The sequence below is a fragment of the Osmia bicornis genome, unplaced genomic scaffold (assembly GCF_907164935.1).
Source record: "Osmia bicornis bicornis unplaced genomic scaffold, iOsmBic2.1, whole genome shotgun sequence".
NCBI lineage: Eukaryota > Metazoa > Arthropoda > Insecta > Hymenoptera > Megachilidae > Osmia > Osmia bicornis.
This window is the reverse complement of record NW_025791216.1, coordinates 19,695-32,655: the sequence shown is the minus strand read 5'-3', so window position 1 is coordinate 32,655 and position 12,961 is coordinate 19,695. Positions and strand designations below refer to the sequence as shown.

General features: G+C 38.7%; 1 protein-coding gene across 1 annotated transcript; it reads right to left on the bottom strand.

Moving 5' to 3' along the window:
• Positions 1-7,383: 7,383 nt before the first annotated feature.
• LOC123988882 lies at positions 7,384-11,382 on the bottom strand. The gene has a single exon (XM_046289640.1). The coding sequence runs from the start codon at positions 11,380-11,382 to the stop codon at positions 7,384-7,386; it is 3,999 nt and encodes a 1,332-aa protein (XP_046145596.1).
• Positions 11,383-12,961: the final 1,579 nt, after the last annotated feature.

Here is a 12,961-nt window from a genome sequence, read left to right as displayed (position 1 = left end):
ATTCAATCTACATTGATCTGTGAGAAGGGATCCGTATATTACATTATATCTAATGTTGATATAGTAATAATGATATTGTTACCAAAATTACGTTGATCTGTGGGAAGGCATCCGTGTATTACAGTATATCCAATGTACATATAGTATAAATGATACTGTTATTCAATGTACATTGATCTGTGGGAAGGAATCAGTATATTGCAGTAGATCTAATATGGATATAGTAATAACGATACTGTTATTAAGTGTTTATTACATATCTAATGTAGATATAGTAATGACGATAATGTTACAATCTGTGCATTGATCTGTGGGAAGTGATCAGTATATTACATTATACCTAATGAAGATATCGTAATAATGATATTGTTATTAAATGTACATTGGACTGTGGAAATAAATCAGTATATTACATTACATCTGATGTAGATATAGTAATAATGATATTGTTATTAAATGTATATTACATATCTAATGTAGATATAGTAATAACGAAACTGTTATTATATGTACATTGATCTGTGGGAAGGGATCAGTATATTGCATTACATCTGATATAGATATGGTAATAATGGTATTGTTATTAAATGTACATTGGCCTGTGGGATTAAATCAGTATATTAAATTTCATCTGATGTAGATATAGTAATAATGATATTGTTATTAAATGTATATTACATATATAATGTAGATATACTAATAACGATACTGTTATTATGTGTACATTGATCTGTGGGAAGGTATCAGTATATTACATTATATCTATTTTAGATATAGTAATAACGAAACTGTTATTATATGTACATTGATCTGGGGTAGGGATAAGTATATTACATTATATCTAATGTCGATATAGTAATAATGATATTGTTACCAAAAGTACATTGATCTGTGCGAAGGCATCGGTATATTACATTATATCCAATGTAGATATAGTATAAATGATACTGTTATGCAATGTACATTGATCTGTGGGAAGGAATCAGTATATTGCAGGAGACCTAATGCAGATATAGTAATAACGATACTGCCATTATATGTACATTGATCGGTGGGAAGGGATCATTTTATTACATTATATCTAATGTAGATATAGTAATAATGATATTGTTATTAAATGTATATTACATATCGCATGTAGATATAGTAATAACGATACTGTTATTATATGTACATTGATCTGTGGGAAGGTATCAGTATATTACATTATATCTAATGTAGATATAGTAATAAGGAAACTGCCATTATATGTACATTGATCAGTGGGAAGGGATCATTATATTACATTATATCTAATGCAGATATAGTAATAATGATATTGTTACGAAAAGTACATTGATATGTGCGAAGGCATCAGTATATTAGATTATATCCAATGTAGATATAGTATAAATGATACTGTTATGCAATGTACATTGATCTGTGGGAAGGAATCAGTATATTGCATGAGATCTAATGCAGATATAGTAATAACGATACTGCCATTATATGTACATTGATCGGTGGGAAGGGATCATTTTATTACATTATATCTAATGTAGATATAGTAATAATGATATTGTTATTAAATGTATATTACATATGTAATGTAGATATAGTAATAACGATACTGTTATTATATGTACATTGATCTGTGGGAGGGTATCAGTATATTACATTATATCTAATGTAGATATAGTAATAAGGAAACTGCCATTATATGTACATTGAACAGTGGGAAGGGATCATTATATTACATTATATCTAATGTAGATATAGTAATAATGATATTGTTATTAAATGTATATTACATATCCAATGTAGATATAGTAATAACGATACTGTTATTATATGTACATTGATCTGTGGGAAGGTATCAGTATATTACATTATATCCATGTAGATATAGTATAAATGATACTGTTACTCAATGTACATTGATCTGTGCGAAGGAATCAGTATATTGCAGGAGATCTAATTCAGATATGGTAATAACGATACTGCCATTATATGTACATTGATCGGTGGGAAGGGATCATTTTATTACATTATATCTAATGTAGATATAGTAATAACGATACTGTTATTATATGTACATTGATCTGTGGGAAGGGATCATTATATTACATTATATCTAATGTAGATATAGTAATAATGATATTGTTATTAAATGTATATTACATATCTAATGTAGATATATTAATAACGATACTGCCATTATATGTACATTGATCTGTGGGAAGGGATAAGTATATTACATTATATCTAATGTAGATATAGTAATAACGAAACTGCTATTATATGTACATTAATCTGTGGGATTAAATCAGTATATTAAATTACATCTGATGTAGATATAGTAATAATGATATTGTTATTAAATGTATATTACATATCTAATGTAGATATAGTAATAACGATACTGCCATTATATGTACATTGATCGGTGGGAAGGGATCATTATATAACATTATATCTAATGTACATATAGTAATAAAGATATTGTTATTAAATGTATATTACATATCTAATGTAGATATAGTAATAACAATACTGTTATTATATGTACATTGATCTGTGGAAAGGTATCAGTGTATTACATTATATCCAATGTAGATAGAGTAATAACGAAACTGTTATTATATGTATATTGATCTGTGGGAAGCGATAAGTGTATTACATTATATCTAATGTAGATATAGTAATAATGATATTGTTGCCAAAATTACATTGATCGGTGGGGAGGGCTCAGTATATTACATTATATCCAATGTAGATATAGTATAAATGATACTGTTATTCAATCTACATTGATCTGTGAGAAGGGATCAGTATATTACATTATATCTAATGTTGATATAGTAATAATGATATTGTTACCAAAATTACGTTGATCTGTGGGAAGGCATCTGTGTATTACAGTATATCCAATGTACATATAGTATAAATGATACTGTTATTCAATGTACATTGATCTGTGGGAAGGAATCAGTATATTGCAGTAGATCTAATATGGATATAGTAATAACGATACTGTTATTAAGTGTTTATTACATATCTAATGTAGATATAGTAATGACGATAATGTTACAATCTGTGCATTGATCTGTGGGAAGTGATCAGTATATTACATTATACCTAATGAAGATATCGTAATAATGATATTGTTATTAAATGTACATTGGTCTGTGGAAATAAATCAGTATATTACATTACATCTGATGTAGATATAGTAATAATGATATTGTTATTAAATGTATATAACATATCTAATGTAGATATAGTAATAACGAAACTGTTATTATATGTACATTGATCTGTGGGAAGGGATCAGTATATTGCATTACATCTGATATAGATATGGTAATAATGGTATTGTTATTAAATGTACATTGGCCTGTGGGATTAAATCAGTATATTAAATTTCATCTGATGTAGATATAGTAATAATGATATTGTTATTAAATGTATATTACATATATAATGTAGATATACTAATAACGATACTGTTATTATGTGTACATTGATCTGTGGGAAGGTATCAGTATATTACATTATATCTATTTTAGATATAGTAATAACGAAACTGTTATTATATGTACATTGATCTGGGGTAGGGATCAGTATATTACATTATATCTAATGTAGATATAGTAATAATGATATTGTTACCAAAAGTACATTGATCTGTGCGAAGGCATCGGTATATTACATTATATCCAATGTAGATATAGTATAAATGATACTGTTATGCAATGTACATTGATCTGTGGGAAGGGATCATTTTATTACATTATATCTAATGTAGATATAGTAATAATGATATTGTTATTAAATGTATATTACATATCGCATGTAGATATAGTAATAACGATACTGTTATTATATGTACATTGATCTGTGGGAAGGTATCAGTATATTACATTATATCTAATGTAGATATAGTAATAAGGAAACTGCCATCATATGTACATTGATCAGTGGGAAGGGATCATTATATTACATTATATCTAATGCAGATATAGTAATAATGATATTGTTACGAAAAGTACATTGATATGTGCGAAGGCATCAGAATATTAGATTATATCCAATGTAGATATAGTATAAATGATACTGTTATGCAATGTACATTGATCTGTGGGAAGGAATCAGTATATTGCATGAGATCTAATGCAGATATAGTAATAACGATACTGCCATTATATGTACATTGATCGGTGGGAAGGGATCATTTTATTACATTATATCTAATGTAGATATAGTAATAATGATATTGTTATTAAATGTATATTACATATGTAATGTAGATATAGTAATAACGATACTGTTATTATATGTACATTGATCTGTGGGAAGGTATCAGTATATTACATTATATCTAATGTAGATATAGTAATAATGATATTGTTATTAAATGTATATTACATATCTAATGTAGATATAGTAATAACGATACTGCCATTATATGTACATTGATCGGTGGGAAGGGATCATTATATTACATTATATCTAATGTAGATATAGTAATAAGGAAACTGCCATTATATGTACATTGATCTGTGGGAAGGTATCAGTATATTACATTATATCTAATGTAGATAAAGTAATAACGAAACTGCCATTATATGTACATTGATCGGTGGGAAGGGATCATTTTATTACATTATATCCAATGTAGATATAGTAATAATGATATTGTTATTAAATGTACATTGGTCTGTGGGATTAAATCTATATATTAACTTTCATCTGATGTAGATATAGTAATAATGGTGTTGTTATTAAATGTACATTGGTCTGTGTGATTAAATCAGTATATTAAAATTCATGTGATGTTGATATAGTAATAATGATATTGTTATTAAATGAATATTACATATCCAATGTAGATATAGTACAAATGATACTGTTAGTCAATGTACATTGATCTGTGGGAAGGAATCAGTATATTGCAGTGGATCTGATGTAGATATAGTAATAACGATACTGTTATTAAGTGTTTATAATATTTCTAATGTAGATATAGTAATCACGATAATGTTACAATCTGTGCATTGATCTGTGGGAGGTGATCAGTATATTACATTATATCTAAAGAAGATATGGTAATAATGATATTGTTATTAAATGTACATTGGTCTGTGGGAATAAATCAGTATATTACATAACATCTGATGTAGATATAGTAATAATGATATTGTTATTAAATGTATATTACATGTCTAATGTAGATATGGTAATAACGATACTGCCATTATATGTACAGGGTGTAAAAAAATTAAATGTCACGACCTATATGGGGTGATTCTACACCTCTGGATCGGTGGAGATCTGTCAAAGAAAGCCACCGCCAAATTCACTTTGACCCCTAATTTCAAGGTCCAACTTTTTTATTGTCTTATCGTATAGTGCTCATCGAGGGGATAAAAAGTCTGAAAGGAACCATGTGCCGGAAATCAACCCTTCTCCTAGAAAAAAGCCGTCAATGTTTCCATATACGCTAATGCATTAAACGTTGAGTCGCCCGGTACCCCTCTCCAGTGATCTTGGCGCGTCGGTCTCGTGTATCGCTCGAATTTCATGGTATAGGACAATTCTTGAATTTCAATCACAATGCCAGCATATAGGAAGGGTAAATTCTCAGGGAGCATATTTAAAAAGACAAAATAACTACTGCGTTTAAATGAAAATAAAAATGAATTTAATCGAAACATTCGTAATATGATATAATATGATACAAGTATGATAAGTAATATAATATATAAATAACAATAATAAAAGTAATACAATAATAACAAAAATATAATATAAAATAATTATATAAAATAATAATATATAATATAAGATGATAATAATAATAATTAGTAATATAATAATAAATATAATAAGATAATAAATATTTGATGCAGTCCTTTGCGTAATAATTAACTGATGCATTAACTGCATATATGCCATGTGTAAACGAACTGTGAAATGATAAAACTAAACATCTATCTTGTGTTTATATTCGAAGTGCAAAACTTCAGTGAATTAAATTCATTTTTATGTTCTTTTACACGCAGTAGTTATTTTGTCTTTTCAAATATGTTCTCTTAGAATTTACCCTTCCTATATGCTGGCATTGTGATTGAAATTCAAGAATTGCCCTATAGCATGAAATTAGAGCGATACGCGAGACTGCCGCGCCAAGATCACTGGAGAGGGGTACCGGGCGACTCAACGTTTAATGCATTATGGTATATGGAAATTTTGACGGCTTTTTTCTAGGAGAAGGGTTGATTTCCGGCACATGGTTCCTTTCAGACTTTTTATCCCCTCGATGAGCACTATACGATAAGCCAATAAAAAAGTTTGACCTTGAATTTAGGGGTCAAGGTCAATTTTGCGGTCGCTTTTTTCGACAGATCTCCACCGATCCAGAGGTGTAGAATCACCCCATATAGGTCGTGACATTTAATTTTTTTACACCCTGTACATTGATGGGTGGGAAGCTATCATTATATTACATTTTATCTAATGTAGATATAGCAATAATGATATTGTTATTAAATGTACATTGGTCTGTGGGAATAAATCAGTATATTACATAACATCTGATGTAGATATAGTAATAATGATATTGTTATTAAATGTATATTACATATCTAATTGTTCAGGAATGATGGAAATCCTGGATGGATTGCGCTGGGAAAGAAATTTACGCTTGCTGGTTCAGGTTTCACAAATTGATTTATTTGAGTCACTGATAAAATGAAATAAACAAGATGATCTGACAATTGATGGTGAACCGTACAATGTGTGATCGTTGCGATGATCCGCTTTGAATTTTACACGTGAGAAAATGAACCGTCTGAATGAGTTTCGAATTACAATGAATCGTCATGAATAATGATTTTACATGAGTCGAGACATATAGATTATTATTTTGATCTGTCACCTGGTCTGTGGTAATTGAACAATGCTTTTACAAATTGCGAACAGCGAGCTTCTCAGCGCCGTTAATTATATTAATTCAGCCCGCTGCTGTGATAATGCCCGTGATCTCGTGCGTGATCGACACGTGGTTGGCGGCTCACGTGTTCAATGAATTTATTGTAAATGATCGGTACCTTTCGCAATCCTGCGGCTTTGCACGATAGCTGCTGATTCCTGAGGTCGTTTTTGAGCGGTCTTGATCTTCTTTCACTGGTGAGTCGCACTTGAGCAAACTTGTGAGACGTGAACTAGTGAGCACGTGGTGCGTACGTTGATCGATGATCAATGATAATGGCGTCGTTGCGCGCGAGCCGGCGAGAAGACCCCTGCTCACGCGTTACCTAGATGGTCGACTCCCGATCGATAAATCGATCGACCGTGAGCGCCATCATGGCTGAGCGGAATCTCAAACATTTCCGCCCGCCATCAGCAACTCGTTGATGATGTTTCTGCAGAGGTGAGCTCAGCTTGATGGTGAACAGGCAGGATGACAAGCTTGGTGATCGGTCTGACGAGAGTCGTGGTTGCAGTCTTCACGGTTGCAACCCTGGTGAGGGCATCCTTGCCGGGGTGAACTTCGGTCACTCTTGCGAGTGGCCACTTGCTCGGTGGAAGATGCTCGTTCGTGAGCAGCACCAACGAGCCTGTCTTGATGTCGTTTGATGGATGATGCCACTTTGAGATTGATTGCAGTCTCTGCAGGTAGTGTCGAGACCACTGAGACCAGAAGTGTTGAACCCTCTGCTGGATCAGTTGCCATTTCGACAATCTACCTGGTGAGACGTCGAGCAGTGATGGTTCTGGTATCGTGTTGAGCGCTGAACCGATGAGGAAGTGTCCTGGGGTGAGCGCAGAAATGTCGTCGGGATCGTCACTGAGCGGCTCCAATGGTCTTGAGTTGAGCACCGCTTCGATCTGTGTGAGGAGAGTGGAAAACTCTTCGAATGTTAGTAAGAGCTCACCAATTGTTCTCCTGAGATGGTACTTGATTGATTTCACCACAGCTTCCCATTTTCCTCCCATGTGAGGAGCAGCTGGTGGGTTGAACATCCATTGAGTGCTGTCAGCTGACAGAATCGATGCGATCTGTCGGTGCTCCTGTGAACTTGACGTGAACAGGCGTTTGAGCTCTGCCTGTGCTCCAATGAAATTTGTACCACAGTCAGAGTACAACTTGTGAGCGATCCCTCTTCGTGATGAGAATCTTCTGTAGGCTGCCAGAAATCCCTCGGTTGAGTAATCGCTGACAACCTCGAGGTGAACAGCTGATGAGGAGAAACATACGAACACGCAGATCCATCCCTTGATTGTTTTCGAGCCTCTTCCCTTTGAATTTTTCATTGTGATTGGTCCTGCATAATCGACACCGGTGTGAGCGAATGGTCGTGATGGTGTGACTCGACAGAGAGGTAGTTGACCCATCATCTGACGAGCACGAATCCCCCTCTGACGAGCACACACGACACATCTCAAAATGTGAGATTTTACAGGAGCTCTGCCACCGATGATCCAGTACCGTTGTCGAATGTATGCGAGCGTGAGCTGCGTTCCTCCGTGAAATGTTCGCTTGTGAGCATCTTCAATGATGATCTTCGACAGGTGAGCGTCCCGTGGGAGGATCGCTGGATGTTTTTCATCCCTGCTGAGCGCTGTGTTTGTGAGTCTTCCTCCTACTCGTATTGTTCCCTGCGAATCGATGAAGGCGGTGAGGCGACTGAAGGGGTGAGTTGCAGGCAGGGTTGAGCCTGAGTTGAGCGTCTTGGTTTCGCTGGTGAAATACAAGTGTTGAGTCGCGTGAATCCAAAAGAGCTGCGCCTTCTCCATGTCGCAGGATGGTATGATGATCACAGGAGGAGTTTCGAGCTTTCTCTTAAGCCGTAAGGCAAACCTGAAACAAAGTGCAGTCAGTCTATACAGCTTAATAAGAGATGAATATTTGTAAATGAGATTCCAATGATAACTTAGCTTTTGAGCTGAAGCAAAGAGTGAGACATTGGGTCTCACTTCGAGCTCGCTGTTTAAAGTTGAGAATTCCTTTTGCTCTGGCCAATGATCTTGATTTCGAGCCATCCATGGAGGACCTTTCCACCAAAGCTCTAATCGTTGAAGTTGATCTGTCGAAATGCCTCGGGAAGCACAGTCGGCTGGATTAGAAGTACCTGGAACATGCCTCCAATGCGCATTTGGAGTGAGTTCTTGGATCTGAATGACTCTGTTCCGAACATAATCCTTCCAACGTGATGCTTGCGATTTGATCCATATGAGCGAAACTTGAGAGTCCGTCCACAGGTGCGTTGCATTGATCTTCACCTTGAGCGTTGATTGAACATATTTTGTGAGTTTTGCCAATAGAAGTGCTGCAGACAACTCCAATCTTGGTATTGTGAGCCTCTTCAGTGGTGCAACCTTTGTCTTAGAGCAGACAAGTGACGTCATTGAGTCGTTGGACGGAGAGCTGACAGTGATGTAAATCACTGCTGCCATGGCAAGTTGAGAAGCATCAGAGAATCCATGAATTTCTACAGTTGAATTGTTCCATGTGTTGAACCATCTTGGAATTGTCAGTTTGGCCAAACCTTTGAGATCTTCTCTGATGATGAACCATCGTGATACAATTTGAGACGGTAATTGGTCGTCCCAATTGATTTTGTGTAGCCAGAGTTCTTGCAATAGCATTTTTGCTCGTACTATTACCGGTGAGACGAAACCTAATGGATCAAATATCCGAGCCACTTCGGACAATACGAGGCGTTTTGAACACTTACTTGGTTGATCAGTCAAAGTTGATGAGAAGCCGAATGCGTCAGTTTGAGGCATCCATTGAATACCGAGTAATTTGGTAGTGCAGTCGTCAAATGATATGGGAGCTGACGATTGTGTGGATGACGAAACAGCCCGTAGAAGATCTGGGTGAGTCGCATGCCATTTTGCGAGTGGAAATCCGCCCGCGTTGCACAATGCAATCAGCTGTTGAGCGACCTCCACAAGTTCCGAAATTGAGTCTGCTCCTCCAAAGATATCGTCCACATATCTGCCATGTGTGAGCGAGGGCGTTGCCAGAGGGAATCGATGACCCTCATCGTGAACAAGTTGCATGAGTGCTCGTGTCGCCAGGAAGGGAGCCGCCTTCGTACCGTACGTGACAGTTGTGAGCTGGTAAGGGATGACGTTGCGGTCTTCATCGATCCAAAGGATTCGCTGGAGATCCCAATCATCCTTGTGAACTGCTACCTGGCGATACATTTTTGTGATGTCTGTGGCAAAAATGTGGTGATAATGGCGAAGCCAAATTAGAACATCTGTAACATTCAAGAGCAAATTAGCACCAGTATGCATTAAATCGTTGACTGATTTGCCTGATGTCGTAGCTTTTGATCCGTTGAATACAACCCTGAGCTTCGTTGTTGAACTGTCGAGACGTAGAACTCCATGGTGAGGCAAATAATATGGTTGAAGATGAGCAGAGGTCTGAGGTGTTGAACCGTCAGAAGAGACCCTCAACCCTCCTGATGCCGAAGCATCATGTGCCAAGGTCATCTCCCCATCAGGCCCAACGTTCTCAGCCTCTCTTGATGAGATTCGTTGGTGATCTGGAGCCTTTACCATGTGTCCCAATTCTTCGTACTCTTTCATGAACTCGACGTAGAGCTGGTTGTATGTTGAATCCTTGGAGAGTCGTCGCAACGTGCTTTGTAGACATCTGTGAGCAATCTTGTGTGAATTGCCTAAGAGCGATGCTGGTGCCTTGAGTGGAATGCGAACGATGTACCTTCCAGTGTGATCACGAGTGTGAGTCGCACAGAAATGTGATTCGCATTCTTCTTCCTCCGGAGTGAGCGTGCTTGGAATATCCATTGGTGATTCCTCTTGAACCCAGAATTTGGTGAGCAGCTCTTGCAGATTGCTCTGGTCGTCTTGAGCAACTGCAAAATGTGAATAACGAGTGGTAGAATGTGATTCGTTGACTGGGCCAATGACGAGCCATCCAAAAATGGAAAGTTGAGCAATTGGTGTTGTTGGTGAGCCCTTGATGATATTTGGCTTGATGATCCTTCCGTAGAAATCCGCTCCAATGATTAAATCGACTGGTCGTGGTGTCAAGAAATCATTGTCCGCCAACCTCAATTTTCTAATGTGAGGCCAATCCGGAGTTCTCATTGAAAACGATGGCAGGATTGTCGATACGGCTGTGAGCACGTGAGCCTGGATGCAGACAGTCTGTTGTGAATGCATCGATTGGAGTATGACAGTGACCACACCCTTTGTTTCAGTTGATTTTGTTCCACCAACACCAATGATTGTGATGGATGATCTGTGTCTCCGAAGGTTGAGCAGACGGGTGAGTTCTTCGGAGATGAACGAGATTTCGGAACCTGGATCGATTAAGATGCGGATTTGGTGAGCTGTTGTTGAGGTGGTGAGCATAGCTTGAGCGGTTGCTAGGAGCGTCCGATGATCTGGCGGTTTGACTTCTGCACCGAGTGCCTATTCGGTGGTGTGAGCGGATGAGGAGGCTGCTCTAGATGAACCGGCTTGGAGTTGAGCTGTCTGCGGCTCGCCTTCGTGGATCATCGTGTGGTGTTGCCCTCCACAGTGCTTGCACTTTTGAGCAGATTTGCACGAGCGGACGCTGTGCCTGCCCAAGCAGTTGTAGCACAGGCGCTTGCTTTCAACGCACTGAGCTCGCACCTTGGGCGTCATGCTCCTAAATAGTGAGCACGCAACAATATAATGTTGCCCTCCGCAACAATCACAGCATTCAAAAGGCGATGGTCGCTCTGAGTCGGGCCTCTCGGGTGCTGGTCGAGGAGCTGGCTGTCGAGCTGGCGCTGCAGCTACTGCAGCGTGAGCTGGCCTTCGGAGCTGCGTGGCTTGAACTGTCTGTCGCGTTGGTGCCGTTCTGGGTTGAGCTGCCTTCGCCTGGTCCTCGCTGAGCGACTCCAAGGTCCTCACACGGGCGGTGACGAATTCCACCAGCGAATCGAACCTTGGAAATTCAGTTGTCGCCCCGAGTGACGACTCCCACCTCTCCTTGGTTGTACGATCCAGCTTGCGGCTAACTTGATGCACCAGCATACAATCGCCTAGTGTTCCTGGATCAACCAAGTTGAGCACGGCATTCCTCGTCTCCAGAGCTGTCGAAATGAGCTGGCTCAGGCTCTTCGCTTGCTCGGCTGCCATAACCGGTGGTCCAGCAGGTAGCGACGCCAGTTGATCCAAGTGCGCTTGGATGAGCCGGCGCTTGTTCTGATAACGGCTCTTGAGCTGGGCGATGGCTGAATTGAGCGATGATCCGGTGAGCGATAGGTTCGATATGATCTTGAGCGGCTCTCCTCGCAGGCATCCCTTGAGGTAATAAAATTTCTGAACGTCGTCTAAGTCCTCTCTGTTGATCACTACCGACGTGAACAGATCGATGAAAGATGGCCAGTCTGTATAGCTGCCATTGAATTTCGGCAGTGCAATATCCGGCAACTTAGATTGAGCTGGCGTTTTGCAGGGCTGATCAGGCTGTTGATCCGGTCGTTGAGCCGTGAGCCTGGCCCTCTCCTTGGCGATCAGAGACTTGGCGTCGGAGTGAGCGTCCTGCATTTTCTCATGGAGCTCTTCAGAAAAATAGGGGTGATCTGTCATTGAGGAGGGCCAGACCACCTCGAAGTGAGCGTGCTCCTTGCTGAACGCTTTCAAGGCCTCGTCGGCTTGTTGCTTGAGGTCATCCAATTCCTCCTTAGTGAGCTGGCCAGCATTCTCCTGCAACTTGGTGAGCAGGCGCTTCATAGAGCGGAGCCGTCCTTGTTGAGTGCGGACTTTGAGCTGGAGCTCGACTGGAAGCGTGGAGGGTGCATTCGCGCGTGTGGCGTGCGAATGCGGCGACGGTGTACGGCGTGTCGGTTCCGTAGCAGCCTGAGCTGGCGATGATCGTCCCGATGAGCCTTTGTCAGGTACCTCCAATGATTCCTTGGAGCTCTCCATTTCACTCCACTTGTCTGAGGGCTTTGTTGGA